Source organism: Ammospiza nelsoni, chromosome 1, assembly GCF_027579445.1.
Source record: "Ammospiza nelsoni isolate bAmmNel1 chromosome 1, bAmmNel1.pri, whole genome shotgun sequence".
Lineage (NCBI taxonomy): Eukaryota > Metazoa > Chordata > Aves > Passeriformes > Passerellidae > Ammospiza > Ammospiza nelsoni.
In genome coordinates, this window is record NC_080633.1 from 88,465,706 (window position 1) to 88,492,307 (window position 26,602).

Below are 26,602 nucleotides of genomic sequence, written 5' to 3' on the forward strand. Positions count from 1 at the left end.
GTATGAACCACATGCACCTATTTTGAACATTTATGCATTTAGTCTGACATAAGAATACTGTCTATAGGGAAGAGCTTTTTTTGTAAAAAAGTATCATACTATAAAGCCAATGCAAAGTTCATTATATAGTTCAGAACTAGAGTTCTTCTAAAATAGATATATATTTAACCAAGTATTGCAGAGTAGGAAATATGAGGCACCAGAAAAGGAAAACCAACAGTTAAAAAACTGAGTGCATATGAAGACTTATTGCTGAATTTGTGGGTACATTTTGACTGCATACAATTTAGTATCAACACCTAAAAGACAGGGTAATTAAAAGCAAACCCCTAGATTACAATTATTTTTTTTTGTTTTTGGTAAAACACCATCACTATTCAAGGTTTGGTTGTATTTTAATGACTTGTATTTCATACATCTGGTTACACAAAAGGAATTCATGGTTTAGGGCACGGTTTTTCTTATTTTTAACGTAGCAAGACCTGTCCCTTTCACCTTTATCTCAGAAGTGTTCCTCTGTGAGATTTCTGAAGATGTGCTGAATAGGCAGTTTAGTTACTTCCACATCAAATATAAAGCCACTAAGTTAAAATTTGTTTAATTCTGTAGAAATAAATGTTAGTGTATTTCACAGTGATGAAAACGTCAAGGGTTTATTGCTCCCTCTTCATCCACCACCACCACACCAGACATTTTGAATACTTATTTTCATGACCATGCCAGCACAGGGAAAATCAAGGGTAAAATGTTTATGAAGGTTATACAGAATCTTTTCTTCACAGCATCTTCTACCACTTGCCAACTGCTTGATAATTAACAACTTTGTGCTCACAAGTTTTAACTCCCACCAAAATCCTCCCAAACCAACCATTTAAACCTATATCTTCATGATTTCCTAATTTTTGTGAAAACAAAAGTCAGCAGTAAGATGTTTTCATAATTATGCTTTCATTGCAAGATCAGATCTAAGGCATACTTCATTCAGTGCAAAGTCATCACACACTACAGAGAGAAGACAAAACCCCTTCAATTCTCCCATATGGATCCTATAGGTACACGTGCAAAACCCAGCAAGACTGAAATAAAGATGGACACAATATACAAGATACTTGTGTAGTTAATATTTCCTCCTAGGTATTTAAAAAAAAACAAACAAAAAACTTATAGAGATTACTATTTATATAGCTTTGAGCATTCTCTCTGTGGCCAGCAATTTCAAACAAGTTATTAAAATCCAAGAGCTCCCCAATGATATTACCAAACCCATCCAAGTTTACCAAAACAAGAGCAGCATTTGTTGTCATAACATGACAGTCATCCTTTAAATGCACACATACTAATCCAAGTCAAGCCTATACCATGTATCTTGAGACTGGAATTATACAAGAAATACATTTACAGTGCTTTGGTAAATACATATTAAACATGAAGAAACATAAATAGAAATTGGAATATAGGAATAACCTTGAACACAAAGAAACCATGAGTACTTCCATGAAAGTCACAAAGATGCTCTAAATATTTTCTTACAATTTATTTTCTTGCCTTTTTTCACTTCTTGACAAACTATTAAATGCAAGTCATGCCAACTGCAAGGGATGACTCTGAGACCTGGGCAGAGGAAAACTTAAAAAACAAAAAAGAGATGTTTTAACAGGCAGGCACACACGTAACAAAGCTTCCCAAGCAATATGTGCATGTCCACTACCATTTTACATTTGGAGCTACAGACTGATTGAGCTGCTTGATGCAATTTAGCAAGATAAGAGTGAACCAGTCTTTTGGTTTTTGATCTATGCCCAATCAAGCCAGATGACAATGATACAAAATATTACAGAAAACTCCAGTCGAAGTGAAATTTGGAATGCACTATGTAAAGATGAGCACAAACCTATTCACCATTCAAGCTAACAAAGCCAAGAATGTTTCCATGTTGCCAACTACTCTGCACATCTCAATTAAAACTCTTTTGATCAATAAACAGTAACTCTTCAGCTAGAGTTAAAATTGTAATCTTGGAGAAAGCATCAAGCCTACAAAAGACAAGTCAGGAATTTAGCTCATCCTACATGCACTTTCTAGTTACCTCCTGAGGGAAAAAAACCATAGACTTCCAGTAATATGAGAGATGCATATTGTACAGCTGTGATAGTTCCTATAATGAAACTCCAGCTATAAATGATAATATCCATAATACAAACCATAATTCTAAAATACATCTGAATATGTGTGTGCATATATATCTCTCTGAAAAAAAAATTATCTAATTTTCTCTTTTATACATATAAACATCTGGCTAATATGCCCCATAAAAACTTTACCCTATGTAGGACTAATTTTTTAAATAACAGAGTTTTAAACAGTCCCTTAGAATATTTTTTAAACACTATTAAAAAATTATCTCAGGTTAGTCAAAAAGCACACACAAAATAATTTAACATTATACAAATGTGGTTATACTGTTCAGAAAGTCCCATTCTCCCATCTGAAATGAAATAGAGACCAGTGTACCTTAGGGTGAATTATTCATCAATGAACAAATTCATTCTTTTTTTCCATGTAAATCTTCAGGTGAATTTAACTGCATTTCTGTATAAGCAAGAAACACAGTAAATCTGGAGAACTCTTGCAAAAGGGAGTCGTGTTTCGCTGGAAAAGAGCGCTTTGCTGGAGGGCAGCAAGTCGATATTTTATCGCCATCTGAACACTAGCAACACCTGTGCCCTTGTAAGCTTCACACCTTGAAATAGCAGCAACGTATTTGATGGGTTCAGTAGTAATTTTTCTTCCAGTATTGGATTAGACTACTTTGCATATACAGTAAGTCAAAAGTCTAGTACTTGTGTGCAACATTAATCCACATTTACATCTGAGAACTCATAAATACACGTGGAAACAAACATGACAGAGAATTAAACCTCATTTTAAGTTAAAATGTTTCCAGTACACATATAGAAACAGCAGTGAAAACTATAAAGGAGATGGACAGCAGAAACAGAAGAAAAGGGGTGCAATAACTAAAACTGTATGAAGTAGGTCACTGTCAAAAGGGCGAGTTGCAACTAAAATTGATCAACAGAAGATGTAGACTGTACCACCTGCATAAATGCCTAACTGCAGCATTATTTTCACATCACATACAGTAGATGTGATTTCTAAGCAGCATATTATAACAGCTGGCATACTCACTAATAGATTTAGGGTAACTGAATACTAAATTTCTCCAGCCCAGTGTACAGTAGTTATGCATTAACCTTTAAAGCTCTTCGTCAGCCTTTTAGTCAAGGTTAAAGTTCCATGGATATTTAGTATCCCAATAAGAAAGTTACAAATATTCACCTTCAATGAGCTTTCATATGATACAAATATATTAAATACCTTCTTAAGATGAACCATTTCAATAATAGGAGTTTTCCTTTTGCTATTTCAAAGGAAACACAAGGAACTTTGTAACTTCCAAAGTAAAGGGTGTTTAAGGCAGTAAAAGATATGTGTTAAGAGTTTCCATGATTGCTTATGGTTGTCTATGTGAATAAAGCATATTACACACAATTGCTGTCATACATTTATCTATGTGACTTTGTTATACTGTACATGATTTAGCAATCTTCTTGAGAAATTTAAAGTGCCACAGTTCATATGTGCTCATCTGTCTTTTCATGGGCTTCTAGTCCATTCTAGTTGCTTTCAGAAACAAGCCCTTGCTTTACTTAAAGAGCAGGTTTTTTAGGCAAAAAAAAAAAAAAAAATCATCCTTCACTGCTGTGCTAACTGGAATCCAGTGGTCGAACTAATACTTCTTTGTAAACACGAAGAATAGCTTCACAAACAAATTTGTATTGACTCTGTGGAGGAAAGAAAACACAAAACCATTTATGGATGTTCAGTTAAACTGCTGATTAGACAGTATTATTGAATAGGACTAACAGATCCACAGCTTCCTTTTTTCCTGAGCAATGACAGCAGAGGAGCTACAAGGATGGGAGGAGAAAATCCTACTCCTCTGTCTGTGTTCACAGTAAACAAAGCTGACATTTACTCTTCCTTGAAGGACAAGCATTAAAAAATCACACACCAAGGAAAATATAGTTCCCCAAACTAAAATAATACGTGCTTAATTTTCAGGGAAAAGAAACTATTTGTAAAAACTATGCATGACTTTTGACTAAATTTAACTTGATATTTACCTTCTTTATATAGCTCATCTATTTTGGGAGGGGTTTGGTAGTTATCTGATTATTATGAGTATTCTGAGCTTGCCAATCTTGCAGTTACACATTACTGGGCACATTTAAAGTTGACATACAGTATCTATAGGTGTGACTACCTAACGGAAACCCTTATTTTTTTCCCCCAAACAACCTAGAGTACTGCAGAAGGAGTCACTTTATTTTCAGTTTTTGATCAGACCACTTATCTCCTTTTGTAACAGAAGGGGATTAAAACCTTTCAAATTAATATTTTTGAAGATGAGTAGCCACATTAATTCTTCTCTCACTCAACATTTTTATCTCAATTAGATCTCAAAGTCTTCACAAATTAGAGTTTCTTTCCCGCATTATACTATTACAAAGACTAGCTCTTCCACGACCTTCTAACGTAACTATTTGTTAAAAACAATTAGCCTGTAAGCCTCTTCCTACAAAGTGATACAAGGAGACATTATCAATAGGACTAGTGCAGAACTAAAAATCCAGGTAGCCTGAATAAACTTTTTTGACTAACACAATCCTGAGAACACAAGATGATTGAAATTTAAAAGAACTTGCAAAGATCAAAGCATCCTCACTTCTGTGAAACTACTATTGTCAAAACCCCCAAATGAACCCTTTTCTCCAAAGTTTCATGACATATATTCAGAGAAGCAAAGCTTCCTATTTTTCATATCCCTTTTTTCCATCTTTGAAATCTTCTCCCAGCTGCTCTTGTATTGTCAGCTCCCATCAACTCTTCTGAAGCATCTGGAAACATTCTCCCACCATCTCCCAAAGGGCAGGGCAAAAAGATAACATTTGGACTGTGAAGGACCTTAGGTTGCCTCTATATACCAACAGTTAGGAATGTTATTCTTGCCCATAACATAACACAACACATTTTCTTTTAAGTACAGAAAAACTGAAAGGAAAACAGGAAGGTGGAAATGAGTTTTCTGCATCTCGATTTTCCTGCCTTTTCTTCAACCTTTCAGTCAATTACTCCCACCTTCAATAACACTTTGTTCTTATTTCTTAATTACCTTGTCTCTTCACTGTTATTGTCATTTCCATATTTCTACTGTTTGAACAAGCCAGGTGTGGTATTTAGCTCTCTGTTCAATACTTCTGTTAACTTGGGTGATCAAGTTACTGAACAAATAAAAGAATGAGCACTTCACCATTGCTTCCTCTGACTCAATCTCTGACTACTTGTTTTCCTTGCTCTTATCTGTTGCATGTATTCTTACTGCTCACTCAGCTGGTAGCTACTTCTATTATGTACATCCTAATGTATTCTGCATTGCTTACATACCTAATTTCTCTTTATTGGTTCATCTTTCTTTTTTTAAATGAAAGGCCATAGAGTTACACCAACTTTGTTATAGATTCATCATTTTGGTTGAATGATGGATTTGCTTTTTTTGCTGCTCACAGTAACAAAATTACTGGGGTCTTTGAGAAGCTACAGTTTCCACAAGATTAACAACAGACACTAAACTGACCAGGTAATAGCTCTGATCAGTTCATTCTTTTTGAGTATGCCCTGTCACAGTATGTATCTGGCAAATCATATCACCTTAGAATTGGAGCACACACAGAGTCCCCACAGGGCAGCTGAACATTCTCTAGGCAAGGCTATTAAAACTGAACTATCCCTTAATTACAACTGAAGAATCTCTAACAACTTCTCCCAGACACCCTGAGCAGGATCTCAAATATGAGCAGTGAGGCTAGCTGGAACACAGGCATGGGAATGGGATAGAGCACCCAGGACAAATCAAAATATTAGCATGCAGCTCTCTAGTATTCTGTTTTCTCACAGTTGAGGGCTTGCTTCTGTGCCTCATTTACAGCACAGAATGCCAATTTTGCTCATTGGCTTTTCACAACAGTATCTGCCTTCTTCAGAAATAACAAGCAAATTTAGTTTCACAGTATTGCTGCTACAGATCATCCCTCTCCTGACTGTGCTGACAGCAAACGGTGTAACCCAGCAAGCAAGGTAAAGAATCCTATTTTAGGTATTCATTTTCCACACCAGGAGCCTGACTGTAGCTGTATTTTTTACTATTCCCTGTATTCTTCAGTTATGTCAAAGCGTGGAGTGAAAGGACAATGCTGGATGATTTCTGTTGTAACAAAAGGAATTCAGTCCTTTGGCAAGCTGAAGTTTACTTCAGGTTTTTACATCTGATTCTCAAGAAGGGGACCACTTATAGAATGTTCAAGCTTGAACTTGTTTAGGCAATTTTAGAACCTGAGGGGTATAGACAGGTGCAACTCCAGAAGTTAGCAACTCAGCTTCCTTAAACTTGAAGTTAGTATTCTTCATCTCATGACCATCTTTATCACCAGCTCAGCTTCCACTTCAGCAAGGAACAGGCAGGGCACCCTTCAAACAACTCCCTTCCAACCACACAGTCCCAACCCTCTTCCAGAGGGTCCTTTCCTGCTGCAATGAACATGAGTCCCAGCAGCGTGCACGGACAAGCTCTGCTCACTGAGCACTCTAATGGTACACAGGCAGCTGCAGATCCTGACACTTTTATGGCCTTTGATGATCCAAGATTTCCCTCACATCTAATCATAATGCTAATTCTGCAGTCATTAACCTGTTAATGAATAGAATATGTCTTTTTAAGTTAACTATTTTTGTGATCAAATGGATTTGATTTCAATGCATTTCAGCCATTTTATTTATGAGACAGAAATGCCCAATTTAATTGTTGACTTTCCATGTCTAAACTCCCTTATTTTCATTTCTCATAGGGCATTTAGCTCTCCAAGATAACCCACACTCAGAATTCTTGTCACCCAGCCTCTCCTAAAGAAAGAACAATCTCTCATCCTTCATCTGTCTCTAATGTCAATATGTTCATTTCCAAAGCTGACAAAAAAATGGCTCTTACAAACTCAAGTTGTCTCACTTTCATCTTAAAATTGCCATCTACTTCCATGTTTCTGTTACTACTTGCCTTTAGTTTTTTTCCAACTGGGTAATGGTAAAATTTAAACAAAGGAAGTCTATATGTTCTTACAGAATTTCTACTCTAAAGTGGGCTTTTGAAAAGCTACTTCCTACTTTTCAAACCAGGCCAGAAACACTTTGATTTTACCTTCAACTTAATAACTTCCATTGGTGTTCTATACTAGAATAAAAAGCAAAAATTTACTCTATCTTCTTGCGGAGAATTTAGACAAAGGACCTGGAACAGATGATCAGTACAAGTCTGACTTTGGGCATTCTAGCTACTTACAATGTATCAAAATCAATTATCTTTTCATGGCAAGATAAGAGATATTTTAAAAATACAAAAATACATGCCTCATTAGAAAAGCAGCCTTTGCCGCTATGCTAAATTATGCTAAATTTATTTGATATATAATGTTTGATATAAAGTTTGATATATAATGGCAACTGAAGATTCATACGACTAGATCCTTTATAAAAATTTTGGACCTGTTTTATAACTTGACAAGTGCAGTATATACACAGAAAATGATGCTTCCTCTCCATCACTTACTGATGTTTGCACCATCATAGCTCTCTGGTCCCGCATTTTCCGTACAATATCCAGTGGATAAACAGGCTGGTTCCTTTCAATTAAGCACATGGCTGTTTCCATAGTGACCAACACACCAGTGCGACCGATTCCTGCACTGTGAAATACAACAGGAGAACAGTCTATAAAATGAGGCTTTTGCAAAACAGCAAATTCATATCACAATCTTAATAGTAGGACAGCCTTGGAAATTACAGGAAGACCCTAGTAAAATCCAAAGAGAGTGCAAAGTTTATTTTTACAGCAACTTCAGTAATAATTTCTGGTAATTACTAAAAAGAAAATATTTTTAAATATAAATAAAACTAAAACTTCACCTAAAGTAGATATATTTTTAAACAACTAAACTGCTCAAACTGTACAGGTTTGATATTTTTGTCTTTAAAAAGGTAAGATCTAATTGACTGCTTTCATGACATACACACACTTGAACAGCAGGAAAAGAATTTTAGCAGTACCATTCAAAATGAGATTACAACATTGTAGAGGATAAAAATCAGAAAACAAACTAAATTGCAGATTATCAGATCTGTGATAATTATGTGACTAAGCCATTTCACCAAAAGGTTGCAGAAGAAAGGAAAGACAAAGTAAATTCATCCTTTAGATATAGCATCAGTGTTTCCATCATCAGCAGTAAATGCTCGTATTGCACAGTTTAATATTTTCATCTCTTTCAAGGATCTATAAATGAGAGTTTTAAAACACAAGTACCTGCAGTGAACAAGAACTGGCTCATTCTTTACTCTCTTTGGCCTCATCCAGTTCACAAACTCCAAGAAGTCCATGGAGTCATCAGGAACACCATGATCAGGCCAAGCTACGTACTGGAGATGAGTGACGGTGTGCTGTTGTTCTGTCTAAAATACAATAAAGTTTTTTAAAAATGGCCACTCTTATGACTCCTGTATTAATGTTTACTAGAAACAAGTAATATTTTTCACAGCAATGTTTTTCTGCAGATGCAATAAGAGGTACATCGTGTAGAAAACGTTTGTGATTTAAAATTCAGTGTGAAGTATGGACATGTAATTCTCAGAAAGAATTCATAAGGCACAACATTTTCTAAATAAATGAGGTATGAAGTTTAACTTTTGTGATCTGAAATTTTTAATTTTTTTTTTTATTTATTGACTGTTGACCTATTATATTTTGACTCACCTGAGGTAAAATGCTTTAAGACATAAGCATAACAGTACTGCACAGTAGTTTAAAACTGGCTGGAACAAACAACTGAGAACAGCAGAACTACTGAGGACAATACCAATATAACAGGGATTTAGGGCTATACAATCTATTGTAAATATGTCTGTGCACTCTTACAGATTCAGGTATAATAAGGTTGCCTGCAACACTTGCTAAATCTGGTTTCTGTTAGAAAACAGTATATATACATATATATCAATCATACACACATGCTTAATGTACATATGTGAATGACATCTGTATAATCCACAGGAGAATATTTTTTTGTATGGAAGCAATATAATTAGTTAAAAGATTCTGTAGTACAGAGTTCTTTGTTTGAATTTTTGAATTATATGTAAAAACCCTGAGGTTTTACAGAAGTTCTTTCAGCTTAGCTTTTTGTTAATTTTGATTATGAAATCACTCAATCATCTATGCATTCAGATTGAGTTGAACTGATATGTTACAGATGTAACTACTGGTTAGGGTGGGAAGGAAAAGTCCTAAGATGCTCATGAGCTCTGAAGCATCATGCAGTGAGTATGTCAATCTTTACAAACTGAGACAGTCTTCATGATCCTTTATTCCTGCCACACATTTTGCAATAGTTAAGCTGTTACCTGCTTTTATTTTATGTCCATTATCGGACTTAACATTTGGCACCCCTCTGAAATAAAACTCTCCTTTATGACAGGATTAGTCTATAAAAGCTGGCCTTTCCCTAGTGGTCCACACAGGAAGGTTTCTGTGATGCTAGTGACTTTAAAAGGTTTTTCCCCTTTTCTCTTGTGCTCTCTACTGCTGAAATATATGACCTGTTTTAAATGTCTTCGACTGCTTGTTTTCCTCTCCCACTTGAGGATGTTCCACTGCTGGGGAACAGGCTAGTAGGACACAAAAGATGGAATAAGTACTCCCTATGTACTAAGTAGAGTCTTAGGGAATACATTTATTTCAGTCAAAGCAATTGCAGAAATTTACAATTGCCCACAGGGCCAAGAAGAAAAATTACACAGCTCATACTTTGCTTCTTAAAAGCAAAGCCTGAGCAATCAACAATTAAAAGGTACAGCATAAGGCCCACACGGACAACATAATCTAACATGAATGACCAAGCTCATTGTAATACAAATTACATCAGGATCCACCATCCAGGTCATCAAAAGATGCACAATGACCAGGATCTCTTCATGAAAAAGCATGCATGGCCTTTTGCTATCCAGCTCTACTGAGTAGGAAAAGTAGATCTTGATCAAATGATTGCCATTCACATTCTTCTGAAATGCTACAGATTAAAAAAAATACAAAAATATGTCTAGAAAATGTCATTAAAAAGTTCTCCCTGGAAAATCTGTACTTGCTTAATCAGAACCTCTTCAAAAGGGAAATGAGATAAAGCAGCAATTACATGTAAGAGTTTGAGCTGATTCTCTTAAATCAGAGATGTTTGAATTACAGCATCCTGGTGAAACAAATACTTGATTAATTTGAAAATTATCCAAGACTGAATATCCAGTTGCTTTCCATGTGCTTCAAGAACTTAAAGCTACACAACAGGGATAAGTGCCAGTGGCACACCTGAGAAACACTTACAGTGATCAGTAGAAGCAAAAAGTCACTTTACAAGCTTAGAACAAAGGAAAGAGCTGACTGAATTTTGACTTATCAGTACTTCAGGCTCAAATAGAGTGAACTGCATTTAGTCAAATAGTTTACAGACACTAGGTACAAAAAGTTCATTACATAAGACTTAGAGTAAGAATACACCTAGAACATGCACTTCGTCCTCACAGCTGCTGCTTTTGGTGTAAGCATCTTCAATTTTGGTTATATGCCCTAATCATCCTTAGAGACCAATACAGGTGGTTTTTAATTATTCCAGGTATGCCTCAAGCTTCGGTGCAGCCTTCCAACTATTTGTGCTTTAACATGATCAGTCTTGATTCTTCTGTTGAGCTCTTCTGAGATGATTCAAAATGCTGAAACTTGACTATTCTGCTTTCCACTTCTTTCCAAAATGCACAAGTATTTTAAAACACTTTATGTTTTATTAGCAATGTAAACAGTAAATATATTTGTGTATGTTAGAATTAGTTTTTCTGTGCATGAGTTTTTATCTCTCTCGCAGAAAATGTCAAAGCAGTACTCTGCTGAAGTCCAGATTTTTAAAGTTATTTTTAGCAGGGTTTTGGGCTTTTTTTTAAAACACATTATTTTCAAGTCTAGTGAAAGTCAGTTTCTAAATACAGAAAATGTCAGCCAATCAACACCCCACATGGAAATAACTTACATTAAAAGACCATCACAACTACTCAAATCTAGCACTTCTGCATGAAAAAAAATGCTAGAATTGTAGTTACTGGTTCCATAGCTAGGCCTACAGTACATGTTCTGGTAGCAATATTTATTTTTAAACACTATTCCTCTCAGATCTTGCTCCTTTGTACAACCTGATAATGGAAAATAGGAGGTAACTTTTCATATTCAAGTTATTAATCAGACCAGTATTCTCTACAACTCAGTTTAAATCTCTTCCACAATATTTTCTTTTAGCACTGAGGTTTTCAATGACAATCATCCTAATGACTGATAAATGTATAATTTTTCTTCATAAAAATCTGGCTTTGTTAGTCCTGTTTTATGAGTCTTAGAGAAAGTGAGACAGCAACAGCTGCTCATGGCTTGGTTGCTATTTTTGCTTAACTTGATCTTGTACACCTTGCTATTCCAAAATTATTTAATTTTGGTTTTTTTGCATTCATGTGGACTAAATTCAATGGAATTAATGTATTTGGTATTTCTCCAAATCAGCTTAAAAATTACGGATTAAAAAAAAATAGCCCAAACAACAGAGTCCAGTGACACTTCAGTAATTTGCCCAATTTGTTATCAGCCCTTTGGCCAACATTTAGCTTCTTCATGGCATTGATCCACATTTACTTAGTAAGGAGCTACAGAGGTGTAAGATATCATGTTTTTCTTACACTTCTACAGAGGTGTAAGACATCACCAGCTCTTTGTTATTGTGCTTCTTTGCTGTCACTACAGCGAAGCTGTTCAGCAAAACAACTCCAACAAAATTACTTGTGCCTCCTGGGCATTTTCAAGATATCTAACTGCAGAAGCAGCTTCATTGTGGTTAAACTAACATCCTAGATTTTGCTCAGAAGCACATGATCATTTCCAGTGAGCCTGTCATTGGGGCTGGAATTCCTGACAACGAATATGTCTGTCACAGGTAGTGCTTCAAATGCACTTGCAATACAGCTGTACTGTCAAGACCTTCAGCCACAAAAATATCCAATCTTCATCCATCTGCAGTTTGCAGCCTTGCTTATCATAATTACATCAAAAGGCAAACTTCCTTGTTTCATTCTCCTTAAATGATAGACTCTCCCTGATAAATAAAAGATTTGTGTGCTCTTCAGAAAATCAACACAGAGATCTTAGAATCACAATAATCATATAGAAAGTAGGAAATTTAAACTTGAAATGTCAACTTTAGTTCTTACTTATGTTAAAAACAAGCAATTGATTTTGCATTTCAATGTTTCAGTTAATGTCCTTTTTCACAGAAATTACAACACAATCTTCAATAATGAGACAAAAAAAAATCACAATGTAAAATTACATTAACCCTGAAATGGTCTAAGCAGGAAAAGGTGAGCTCTTTGCCACTGAGCTTCACAAACACACCTTGAAAGCTGAGTCTGAATGACAAGGGTTAAAGCTGAGTTTCTAAAGAATATATACTCTGGCAAATGGCATTTGTCATTTCTTGGACCACTGTTCATACATTATTGTGCTGCTGTGTACACTTGCCACCACATTTCTCACTTACTTTTGTTATTTGGTTCTTTATGTTTCAAAAGCAGTGAGATTTAATGGCCAATCATACATTGCAAGGCATTTATCTCAAAGGAAACAATGAAAATTTGTTTCAGGCCTCAAGCTATTTTGTCAAGGATCATAAAGAAATACATATCTCAGTTTACAAAATAGTGCACTGTGTGTTGAACTCTGCACTCTCACTACATGATTTCTTTCCTTTGGTCTGCTTGTTCTGTCCCCAAAGTGTTCTGAAGCTTTTTTTTAAAAATAAAAAGCTTCGACCAACCCCAAAAACTCCCAGACTTAGTGCTACAGTATAGCTTTTGATCTTGGTCTTGGAAATTAGACCTTTCTTCATTTTATGAGATTTAGAAAGATTACAAATAAATAATTTGCGGGAAAAGGACTAAAATTTTGGGTACATATAGTTGCAGCACTACTTTTATGAGGTTAATTTCTTCTATGCTGACATTCAGGTTTATCACTTACAGAGTAATTGGCCAAAATAGAGAAACAAATATCATGCTGCTCCCATACTGGGCAGTTTCTCATATCTAGAAATAGAAGTAGAGTAAACTATCTTGACTGAAAAACCTTTAAGGACTGACATCTGACATCTCACATGTTTATGACTGCAAAGGAAAAATTAATCACATTGAAACAAATTTGGATGCACTGTCAAGTGAGAGAATGTCAAGTTATAAATGTATGAGACTAAAGGATTGGTCATCTTGCTGTAAGAACCTGGATTAAATATTATATTTCAAAACAGATATTGTCTTTTCCTTGCTTACTACTTACTATTACTACTAGCAATTCTGCTAACAGTAAAAGCTACTTAACTATACAGAAGTTTAAAGGACTGACTGCAAATTTGCCTTTGGTGAGTACGCAGCAATTTCTTATACACCTTAGGATAGCATAAACCCTTCATCTTTTTAGAAAATACCTGTGGCCATAGAAATGTGGAAAAGAGATGAAGAAGGAAAACATATAGAAATGAAGGTCAACTTAGAAACAAAAATCAAACTTCAACCCATACAATTCAGGTTGTGGGAAGGCTAGATGTGACCTGAACATGGATTTCACAACACAATATGCTGTGTTTTGCCTTCTCTTTGCTTTCTAAATTTCTAGACATTAGTATGAAAGTATTAGGAGTTATGGAATATAAGTATTTTTCATGAATTTTACACATTTCAATTGAGATACATATGGACTTTTTTCTTTTTAAAAATCTGACTAAAGAAAATGAAAAGGAAGTGGTGAGATTCTGCATCTTCTCTCAAAACAACTTTATTATGCTTCACTTCTTTATTAGCTGTTCTAGCTGCATGTGCTATTAACCAAGTGATCTGTATTTCATCCATGAAAGGGCAGAGTTACTTAGGAAAAAAACTCTCTTTATAAATCAAAGTACTTATGAAGAGTCAGTGATTGCAAAACTGTTTAAAGAAAAGCACTAAACTTCCTTTTGATGCTTATTGCAGTACCTGTATTATAATAGCATAATGTATTACAGCATAATGTATTATAGAACTTCAAAAAGTGTGTCTTTGAAGAAGCTCTAAAGAAATAATCATACCATGTTGATCCATAGAATGTATACATATTCTGTTTTTAAAAATGTATGTGTCTGCGTGTGTTTATAGACACACATCATATCCACACACAGAGATATACACATATACATTGCCAAATAGTCTTCATCTTAGCATATGGGTATTCTTAGCATTTAGGATTCTAACATTTATCTACCTATCTATAAATGTATTCATTCAGCTTGTTGGGGGATGATTCAAGGCAAGGAGCATTTACCTCAATGTTTGTAATGACCATTTCTCTGACAACATAAGCAATTGTGCAGTCTTCAGAGTGGCACCTGACACGGAAGCAGCCGTACTCCATTACATCTGGTGGATCAGGCCAATACTGGTGACATTTGGTCTGTAAAGGAAATCAGGCACACATCAAAACTATTGGATACGAGCCCTTCCATTTCCAGCCTTCTTTCTTGTGTTATGGTTCAGGGAATTCAAGGAGTGGTACTAAATCTGTTTTAATTTGCTGGTTAGATTTTTTTCCATCCAAATTGAAAAATAACGGGACAAAATAGGCTAAGTTCTCCATAAATTTCTGTTTTAGTAATTTATAATAAATATTCAGGTAAACTGGATGCATGATGCTTTGTCTGCTGCTTATCTGTAATTGCAAGAATGACTTCTCAAGGCATAATGTGGGAGAATAAAGATATATTTATTCTGTCTTAAGAAAAGAAATGCAGGGGTTAAATGTCAACCTAACTTTAGCCATCTAATAGCAGGTTACAGCAAAGGCAAAGCCACACTTTTCTTAAAAGTGAACAATGAAAGGACAAGAGACAACTGTAAAGAAGCTGACTAGATGTTGGCAAAAACTTCCACAAAGAACAAGTACAGAAACAAGAGCCTTATGAGAATGTGGAATCTCCACCTGTGGAAATTATTAAAACTTGGAGGTGACACTGCAACTTGCACAAAGTTCAAAGTTGTTTTTGTCTGTAACTTTTAAATTGATAGAGTAGCACGAGCTGGAATTTTTGGAAAGCTAAAATTTCTTAATTTTACCTTTAATAGAGCTCAATTTTCAGAGGCTTGAAATTCAAATTATAACCATTATGCCTGAAAGTTTCACTGTAGTAATTTATCTTAACTACTTGCCTCTTCAAATTTAAGCCAAAATAATGTATTCATTTTGGGAAAAAAAAAAAAAAAAAAGAGCATTACTGAGGAAAAAAAAAAATCCTATCATACAAATCTTAACACCATTGGAAAGAGACAGTCTGGAATGCAAAATCTCCAGGGACTAGGAAAATGCTTGGCATTTGCCAATGGGGACATTCTTGACAAGAATATACATCTTTTTCTGTGCCTGAAAGTTCTCCCACAAACTGAGCAAATCTTAATAATTTCTGAAAGCAAACAAAACTTATAAATGTGTCTGGTGTGCAAAGGTACGAGCAGGATGATTAGAAGCTATCAACAATTGAACTGAAGTTTCCAACTAAAAGTATTAACTCCAGACTATTAATAATCTGTGTTCCCCCTCAATACAAAGAAATTAATATACCAATACAATCAAAAGATGCAGGGAGCATTTCTATGTCAGGTGATGTTCAATAATGTCTGCTTCCATGAGCAGCTACATAATGTGACTGTGGTGAAAACCTGATTGCTGCTTAACTCTATTTCCTTACATCTCAATCTTTATGCTGTTTAAGACCTAAAATACTCACTCCCTTGCTTTCTAAAAACACTGAGTTTTGACTGGTTTGCCAGATAAATTTGATAATGTAGGACAGATCACATACAAAATACAGCTAAAGGCTACAGTGAAGGCATATGAGAGTCACCACCTTCTCTACCTCTTAAAAAATCCAACTGTTGAGATTTCAGCTTCTAAAACTTTAAAACCAATATCTTCCCATTTAATCTAAAAACTTAATCTTTAAAACTGCAAAGGACAAATTAAATCAAAACACACCAGATTTTCACTGTGCTATTCCAAAATTCCAGGAGAAACAGAATTTATCTAAACATAATTAAAATAATTATCAGACCAATTCTAGGAAGGAACCTGAGATGTAAAAAAAATAAGCAAGCTAAATTCTAACCACTAGTAAATATCACAATGGCAGACTCCTTTGTACAGCTAGACTAGAAGATTTGCTCAACCCACTCAATCCTTACAGACATTTTCTGAATCTTTTGAAGAGAAACTGCCACATGGAGGCCAATGCTCAGGGAGAAAAATAACAGCATGTAGTACCAGTCTGATCAGCACAACTGAGTGAATGCAGTGATTTCTGTCTATCAGACAGCTGGTTTGTTTGCAAAGCAGCATAACAAAAAGCAAAATCAGGACTATCTGCCCTAAGTAATTCAGAAAGCCTGGCCCTCAGGAGAATAATTCAACTGAATAAGTTGGCCTCTTTTAGGGTTATTTAACAAACCGTAACAAAGGAAAAAAGTTCAAAGTTACAGTACATTTTTCAGCATACAGAGGAGCTGGGCACTTACCCGCCCTCGTTCAGTGAGTGTTGTTAGCATGATGATCAGTGATAATTTGTGATCCCAGACTACCTGCCAGAAGTGTGCACATGTGTGTGGAAGAGGTCCCTGAGTAGCAATGTACCGGTTCACAATGCCAGCAGAAGGAATTTCCATCTACAAAGAGAAAAAAAAAAAAAACACTCTATGTTACGTTCACTCTCACTACTCAAGTACTTTTTTAACTTTTGCATTTTATTCAAGGAAGTTTTGAGGGAAGAAGGCAAAAAAGCTAAGTAATAAGACAATCAAGATTACAATTTGATATGTAAAAAACTTTTAAATCATTAATTTACAACAGATGTAAAGCATAGATTCTGTAGTCCTTCATGCTGAACTATGAGCAGAAGATTAATAGTGAAAATGTACTTGAAAACTTGAAACTGCAAAGCTTTCTAAATTTTCTTTAATATTTAGTAAGGAATGATGTTGGGGTATATTCACCAAAGGTACTGCAAAGCTGATTATTGCCTGATACTAAACACAGGATGTTAATAATTGACTCTGTGATTTAGGTGCTTAGCTTATGTATCTGACAGAAATATATACACATTTTCCTCCTTTTTTTCCCTGACTCCCAGCCTACACTTGATTGATTAGGAAAATCAAGGCTCTAGTTTATCTTCTGGATCATTCATAGTTAGCTATGGTCATAAGCAGATCTAGAGGGAAAAAACAGCTTCATTTTATGGAGACAACTTAAGCATTTGAAGTATATGGAAAAATAAAAGAATTTTTACTGGTTAATAACTCTGCACATATCACAGTGTATCACTACATGGCAGCACTCACTGTGTATTAGGATGGTCACCTGTTTCACAACAGACACTATTTTTTAGGTTATGAAATTTTACATCTTTCACATTTACAAATCCCCCAAATTAAAATAAAATATCCTTATTCCCTAAAAAAGCCTTTTTTTTTTTTTTTCTGCTTAGTAATACAGAAAGTGAGTAAATGCAGGTCTCTGTATGACTTACATTCACATAATTTGCATTAATGTAATCTTCATCTCCTTGCAATATTATCCTTGTGGCATCATCTGCACACACACAAGAAAGAGGGAATAAAATTAGCAATTAAGAGACATACTTCCCCTCTATTATGTTTAAAAAAACCTGAGGACTTGCAGAAACACAAACAGCAGAATACAAACAGAGTAAATTACCTTTAGAAAATACAATGACCAATTACATGACTTCAATTATATAATTAAATCTTTAATCAGTAAGTTCAATATAACAGTTTTAAAAAGCAAAATAGGCAGAAACTGTACTTTAGACTCACAAGGTAGAACATCTTTGTATCTATTCTTGTCCATATTCTGAGGTACCTTTGCACATGTAACAGCCAATCCTGGTTTCTTTCTGTAAAGTTGCTGCAAAGTAGAATGAAAAATTACAAGATTTTGGGGGATGTGATTATGCTGCACACACACTAATTACATTCACACAAAAATACATAGACTGAAAAAACTACGTATTTTCTTTAATGTTTTTCCTATCCTTCTGCAAAATTCACTTGGGAGGTTTTTGTATTTAACATGACAAGAATTTCTGTTGTTGCTAGCCCATCAAGATAGCTAGAAAAATTTCTAGGAAAAAAGCAAAAACAGCATGTGAGCATCATTGATATAAACCATTGCTCTGCCAGTTTGCCTTTTGCTTTTAGAACTGCCTTTTGCAGGCCAGAAGGACAACAGTGATTGAGGGTGCAACAAGGGAGCAGTGAATGGCATCAGAACAAAAAAATAGCCACAGACTTACTCTCTGGAATCAACTATAATACAAAAATTTCAGAAAAGTTTTATTCTGTGGAATAAACCTATCCATTTCAATCCTGCAAGTAACTAAAAAACTACAACTTCAATGTATCAATCTCTTAACATGTGACTTCTTTGCTTTTGGGCCAAGGCCTATGTTGCAGACTTGATCTGGAGTAAATGGACACAGTAATGGGGTACATATTATGTGTGTATAACCAAAATTTTGAAGTTGGTGTGAGGTTAATGGTTGGATTCTATGATCCTGGAGATCTTTTCAAACTCTAATGATATTTGCTTCTATGTACATCAAACAAGACAAAAAAAGGTACAGAGGGGAAACAACAACAACAAAACCAAACAAACCCACAAGAACTGTATATATAACAACTATAGCTTTTGTGTATTAAATATACATGAAAGTACCTTACGACTGAGTTATTAAATCTGGATGTGCCACTGAACACTTACCACAGAGTTCATTATATATGAATTCATATGTTTAATGAAGATTTTGAATGTTGTTCCATATATAAAATGGAATGAAACAAATAGGAGGCTTAAATCCCATACTTCTGGTTGAGAGAAAAAGAGCAATACACAAAAATATTTATTCTACTGAGATTTGCTGGACCTTAAAATTCTGTGTTCACAGATCACTGAACTTTTCAACTTATACAAGTTGAACAAGCCATGTGAGGAGAGAACTTGATAATATATGTAATGGAAAAGTTTCTATCTGTTGTAAGCCAAGTTCCACTTTACTAGAGTCTGGATGCAATTTCTGCCTTTTTTAGGAAGACAGAGAAGAATAATTTAAAGTCAAGTAACCATTCTTGAGCTTCACTGTTGCCTGGCAAACAGTCACTTGCTATTGACATACTTCTTAAATTCTGACTAAATGGAGGATGATATTCTGGAAAAACTTGATTATTCACAGTCTACTGGCTAATTATTTACTATTTTACTAAAGTGAAAAAAGAGTTTGAGTCACCAAAGCTGATGAGTGGACACTGCCATTGCCTCTGCTTCTGAAGATCACTAAACAATGAACTCAAAGCAAGAAGACCACTAAGCCGTACCCTAGTTTATTAGATTTCAAAAAGCTTTCATATTTTTTCTGTAAAATCCTTTTATAAATATTGCCATAAAAAGATAAAATATAGGCTCAAATATCCTATGAATATCATAATATCATTTATCAGAATATCATAAAGGATCAAATATCCTATTAAGTTCACTACAGGAAATTTGTGTACAAATTTAGTCAAGAAATTTGACAATTAAGAAGATATTGAAAGTCAGTTCATATTTTTGAGCTACAACTTCAATAGCAGTAGCAACAGATTCATTGTAATTGCTGCATTGCATCCAGTACTGTGGATTTTGGAAAGCAGTTATGAACCATTGTCTACAATTCCTTAAAACCAGGGGAATTTTAATTCTCAGAAATCATAGAAAGAAAGTAAACCTCATAAAAAGAGTGGTTATACAATAAACAATACCACAACTCTTCAGCTGTTACCATTAAATTTTCCAGCTTTAAAACAAAAAAAGTAAAGGAAAAAATATCAAAAGGGGAAGAAATTTTATTGCTGTTTGACAAGTTTTCAGTGACAGAAGGAGTTACTCCAGAACCCAATGCCAATTTTATAAACCATAATAAACTAAGGTTTACTCAGAGCTACTACAAATGCTTGAATCTACAACAGTAAAGCAACCACAAACATACACACTGCACTCCATTGCCATTAGAGAAGCAGAGGAATTATCCTTTGGAATTTCTTATACTAACACTGAGGGAATTAATTTAATAAAATATGAAAATTTTATTAGCTAGTTTTCTAAGCTAACACATTGAAAAACATAGAAAAGGAAACAAAGTGCAAGAATGACCTCTGTCAAAATCCCACTACTCTACTTAATTAAACAACTACAAAAAAAAAACCAACCTGATTTAGTGAACTTTGGTTACTTGAGCCAAAAACAACTTAAATACATTTTTCTCAGCAGATGGTATTTTGTCTAAGACTTAAAACTCATTCTTCCTTATTCTAAGTAGTGAAGTGTGAAACTGATGGGCAAGTCAAATTGTTGCTCTCTTGAGATAAGATTGAAGAGGAACAATGAGATTTGCAACTAATTACAGCCCCTCCATTACTCACTGGTTACAGCTATTGTTCTACACTCACAGCATTACAGAGCTGAGTATTACTTACCTCAAACTGAATAAGGACAGTCCCACTTTCTAGCCCTCTTCTTAGCTGCTCCATAGACTCCTCCAGTGTATCACCACCGTATTCAGAACAGACAGGAAGAATAGATTCTGGCAGGGTGTGGGAATCAGCTTCATCTTCTGATATGGGATCCACAAACTGTTTAACTGCTGAAAGATGTGTATGAAGTTATAATCCATTACATAGAGCATTAATGTGTTTTTAACAGATATTAAAATTTACTAGCTTGAAATAACAACAGAATTTGCAAAACTTCAGAAAAGCAAATAATTAAAAGCCACAGTTTAATTACGCTTCTTTTTGTACTATATTACTGTAGAAACTATAAAGAGTATAATGTGCCTATGACCTTTCTGAAAGAAAAACTCCAAATGGCTGTTTATGAAGGCAAAGAACTTGAATTCCTAGCACAAGGAGGTTTTTGCAAATTTGTCTTGCCTGATGAACTGCTAAATAGGCTAATGAAACACAACATCCACCATGGTAAAAAACAAGGGAGTTTTACCTAAAGAAGTGTAGATCATAATTAGTGGAATATCTCTACAAGAAACTTCATTCAGTTTGGACCTCCAACAGCAAAACAAAGGCAAAAATCCCTTCATCACACTCCTTTGCCATTAGAGAAGGCAATTATCTTTTACAATTTCTTATGCAAACACTGAAGGAACTAACTAAAGTTAAAAAGAATTATTAGTCAATTTTCTACAACATTCCTTGCTATTGAAGAACATGACAAACATTAATAAGCAATCTGCAGAACAGTTCTGTCCCTATGAAATGTATTGTATCACCAGACATGTCCAGCTGTGGTTACCCTGCAGTGATGGGAAGAGTTCACACCTGCCAAACTTCAGAGAATGGGGAGCTGGTTATGCTCAAGCCTATAAAAAATTACCCATGGTATGGGGCCATGGGTCATCTTTAAGATTTCTCTTATTTGCAAGTTGGAAGGGGACTAGAAAATTAAGGGAAAACTAAATGCTGCATAAAGCCAGTAGAAAATAAAATAAAGAGCCCCTCTATCTTAGAAACACAAGAAGTTTTAAATAAAGCCAGTGTTACAGAAGTACCTATCACTTAGGCTGTTTCATTCCCTCTTATTTCCTAGTAATGCCTAATCCCTTCAGATTTGTATGTCTTCATGCAATCAGGAACTTTGTGTAATTGTGTGTGCTAATGTCTTACCATACCTTTTAAGGAAAGCAAATAACAAAATTAAGAGTCTGACATCATCTGAAAGCTCTTGGCATCTACAGGTGTTTAAATATGGAGCAAGCAATACCAAGCTGGATGAGTTTTCCATTTTTAAACATACTGGCTTAAAATCCTGCATATTTCAAAGATTGTCTCCTTTTTGCAGGCAGCAGTTCTGCAAGCAACCAACACAGGTTTATCCCAGTATTGTCACAAAATGTCTACTCTAAGAATGAGGTGAGGAGCAGCTTATTTGATTTGTTTCATCACATAATTGTGCACGGGAACAGCCCATGAGTTTTTGTGAATCTGCACTTGCAGGTTTTTAAAATTATGCTTTATTTACAAAAAAAAACAGCACCTCACGTCACCAAAAAAATCTTTTAAAGGGACTATTTATTCGCATAGATTTTTAGAACAAAAAATAAGAAGAAATTCTAACTTGCATGACTCTGTGGCAGTGGTAAGAACCTATATAGTTTAAACTACTTCTACTACTAATTTAAATTTAGTGAGACCTACTATTTGCACAGACCTACTCCAAGTGCTCTGAGAACATGCTTATGCAAACAGAAGAGAGTACACCACCAAGCACAAGAGCAACAGTCTCAAAAACACTAGAAGTGAATAAAATTAGCCCAGTTACCTTTCCTCCGGACCAAAAGTGCAAGCTCTCTTGTGTGGGATTCTCTGCTGGCTTTTATGAACATGACCACCTGGTCATGAGTGTGCTCTGAGATATCTCGGCCATTAATTAATACTATCTGATCACCTTCATTCAGCTTTGGAATGCATTTATCAGCCTGTTTCAAGACCAAAGAAAGACATTAATGTCATCACAATCAGTTGTGCAAGCAGGAACATATCAGCATATTAAATATATCGTGTAAGCAAAGTCTTCACAGTTCTCCTGGCAAAGTTTCATATTCTGTATCAGAGGTTCTATCAAAGGTTTCAGTTCTAAAGCTCTCGTGCTTCAAAGCTTCTCCCTAACAATAAGGAACAAACAATTCAAACAACATATTGATAGCTTTAAAAAGAATTCACATTAATCAAACAAATTGCTCTCAAAGATCTGTATTTCAGACTCCAAGTGTCAACAACCTCTGAATTTTTTGATAGTGTTTTGGGCACATGAGATAATCCAGTTCACTTTTTATGCAGTGAATACTAAGAAATCCAAACATGATTTTCATGAACATGATCAAAGTAACATGACATTCCCCACATATGCACTTTAAATTTCAAAGAAATCCACACACATTTCATATCTTTTTTACTTTGTAGAGTCTTCTTTAGATTTAGATTAACTGCTGGACTCCAAGGTTTGTTTTGCTTTGTTTCTGCCACAGTTCTCTGTATGTTTAGCCCTATGTCGAGCACAAAGCAATTAAAGCTATGGCCAGAATACGATGATGATGATGCTACAAAGATGTCCAAGGGACTAGAGCAGCCCTTGCATGCAGGAAGACTCAGAGAGCTGGGAGTATTTAGCCTAGAGAAGAAACGGCTCAAGGGGATCTTGCAATGTACATAAATACTTAGATGGAAGACACAGAGAGGATGAAGCCAAACTCTCAGAGGTGCTTAGTGACAGGATCAGAGGCAAAGAGCTCAAACTAAAACACAGGAGGCTCCATTCAAGCATCAGGAAACAGTTCTACTGCTGTGGTGACTGAGCACTCCAGCAGGTTGCCGAGATACTGTGCAGTCTCCCACCTCAGAGCCCTCAAAAGCCACCTGGATATGGTCCTGGACAACTGTCTCTAGGTGACTCTTGAGCAGAGGGGATTGGACAAGAGGCCCTCCAGGTCCCTTCCAACTTTCTGTGCTTCTCTAATATGAATATGCAGGATTCCACAATCTTTGAGTGTCAAGTAATGTAACAATTTTTTCATCATTACTATCCTAATCTTTGTCTACGAAGTCTCCAGCTACACAAGTGATATATAAACACTTCATTTCATTTATTGTATGAATGAGACATAGACCTTTACTGTTTTTATTTTTTCATAGGTGTTCCCTGTGTTTCCTTCATAGCCAGCAAAGGTTCCCTGGGCTTTATTCATCCAATATCATTAGCCCTACAAAACAACCATTACCAATCCCCTGTGAACAAGAAATTAAAACTTGATTCAATCCTGATTATGCCATGCACCAATGGCTCCTAATATATTACCAACTAGTAAATAGGAGATGGAAAGAAGAAATTATATCACAAAAAATATCACAAAGATGAAAAATGCAGAATAAAAAAAATAGTGGTAAGAAAATGAAGAAAATAAATTGGGAGTCATTTGTACCAGCAAACGGAGTTAAAGAAAAGAAAACTTAAGACCTGTCTTAGCGCCAAAAAACAGATAAAGAAGAAGAGAGAAGAAAGATGCATGCAAGGGGAAAAAATCGCATGCAGAAAAGCTGATTAAAAATTTAAAGAAGGAATAGTTGCCCCCAACTTTTTTCATAGAAATAAGAAAAGAAAATAAGGATAGGAAAGATTGACAATGATTCATAAAAAATGTAAACAGAAAAAGAATGGGAATTAGGAGCAGCCATGATGTTCTTCAATACTGATTTAACTAGGTATTCACAGGTCCCCTTGCCACATTTTTTACAATTTACAAAGGCAAGACTAAAGAATGTAACTATGAATGACTAATTAAATTACTCTTAAATATTGTTAAGTTTTTCTCTTTGAAATATAAATATTTGGGAAGATAGTTGATATAAAGACCATATAAGGTCAGTCTAGGAGAGTCAAGACATCAACAAAAACTTGAAAGAAATGGTTTCTGAGTTCCTATATCTGCCTATAATTTAAATTTCTTGGCTGCCTCCTATTAGTCTTTATTACAGATGGACTAATATCTTTGCTCAAACAAACTTTGTTAATCATGTGATATGTTAATGCACCAGCCCTCTTATTTGAATCATCTGACTATATAAAATATATCTCAAAGGAGAATTAATTCCTCCTATGCAAGCATAATTTACAGATTTTTCAGATTCTGAGCTCTTCCAGGCAATTTATTATGTCAAAGACTCTCTTTCCTATTGATACACCCGATGTGTCATTTTTATGCTCATGACCTGCTATTGCTCCAAGGAGCATGCATGGGTTTTTTTCCATTAAAAGCTCTATTACATAAAACTATAATGACCTCTTTAGCACCTGAGAGCATTAATACTGTTTGTGAAAAAAAATCTGTAGAGAACTTTAATTTAAAAAAACCCCAAGCCAAACAGATGCAATATATGGTTGTTCCTTCACTAAAATGTGCTTTCATAAAAATTTTGGGTACTCAGTCCTTCAGTTTCCCCAGCATACTACATTGCTGCTTTATTAAAAGATTGTTTTAAAAGAACTTTAGGAGGTGTAAAGAAAAATGCTGCCTTATTTTGGGGAGTAGATTTGCTTTCCCCTCCTCTAAAAAATACACATCTTTTTGTAGTAAAGTGAGAAAAAAGCGACCTACAGACCTGAGAAATAATCTTAGCAAATAATATTACCAAATAGCATCCCTGAAGACATTTTACAGGGTAATGAGTGAATCTAGAGGAAGTTGAAATAGCAGTAATGAAGGTAAGTTATAACTGAGCTAAAATAATATCAAAATGCATTCAACAGACTTAAATTTGAACTATCAGCTTCATTTCATTAAACAGTAAAGAACAGGTAAAGTTTTGTTTATGGAAAACAATATAATCAATGTTAATACCGCTATTCTCTAAAAATAAATGTATTATTTTCCTCTTGCTAACACATGACATGATTTCCCTAACACTGCTACTGAGTATTATATATTGAATAGCCGTTTCCAATTTTTTTCTGTGATCCTGGTTACTTTGACATAGTAACCACCACTTGCTCACTTGGTGGTTTACTAGGCTAGAGAGATAATTAGTCACTCTTGTCCATGCCTACGACACCAAAGGGAGACACTTCAATGAAGTGTTCAAAGTTGGAACACCTGCCGTTTTCAATCCAAGAGGAAAAAATACAGATCAATACTTTCCAGAGGACCAGCCAACTCTGCCAAAGGAAATTACTGCCTCTGGAGAAACTTCTTTCATTCTCTGATTGCAGAATGAGCCTGTTTGCCCTATGTAATTTCAGAATCTCAAATTACCCTTAGAATATTTGCTAGGTTGACCATGAAGTATCTTAGGAACTGTTTTATTTTCAATTCCTAGATGTAAGTTATAATTACAATTTCCTACCAAACACTTTTTCAAATAATTATTATGGTTCATAAAGGAGTGCTATGAACTGTGTAAATCAGGCCAAAAATCATAAATGTGACAAAAAAATAACTTCTCAAGCAATCTGTTTCAGCTGGATTAGCATCATGACATTTAGACATCAGTCCTGTGACTGCTTATCAAATTTCAGAAGAGTCAGAAGATTCCGAGTGCCTTGTATTTTTAGGATTAAGTCCGTAATATTTCCTAAGAAGTCTGCACTGAAATTATTTTATGAGAGCTAGGAAATATAGTTTGGAAAAAGGCAAGTGAAAAAATTTGATATAACATTTATCCTCAC

The 26,602-nt window shown here is 35.0% G+C and overlaps 1 protein-coding gene across 4 annotated transcripts in view; it reads right to left on the bottom strand.

Moving 5' to 3' along the window:
• Positions 1-376: 376 nt before the first annotated feature.
• Positions 377-26,602, bottom strand: part of PTPN3 (protein tyrosine phosphatase non-receptor type 3) — a 158,404-nt gene continuing 132,178 nt past the window's right edge. For 3 of the 4 annotated variants that reach the window (XM_059479242.1, XM_059479258.1, XM_059479266.1), the window contains exons 19-27: positions 22,706-22,862; positions 20,848-21,014; positions 18,154-18,244; positions 17,847-17,908; positions 16,837-16,983; positions 14,597-14,725; positions 8,474-8,619; positions 7,721-7,856; positions 377-3,845 (exon numbers count right to left, since the gene is read on the bottom strand). In XM_059479242.1, the coding sequence (XP_059335225.1) occupies positions 3,768-3,845; positions 7,721-7,856; positions 8,474-8,619; positions 14,597-14,725; positions 16,837-16,983; positions 17,847-17,908; positions 18,154-18,244; positions 20,848-21,014; positions 22,706-22,862 (1,113 nt within the window). In that variant the 3' untranslated portion in view covers positions 377-3,767. The remainder of the gene's footprint in view (positions 3,846-7,720; positions 7,857-8,473; positions 8,620-14,596; positions 14,726-16,836; positions 16,984-17,846; positions 17,909-18,153; positions 18,245-20,847; positions 21,015-22,705; positions 22,863-26,602) is intronic. The other variant, XM_059479251.1, reaches the window with a different exon arrangement.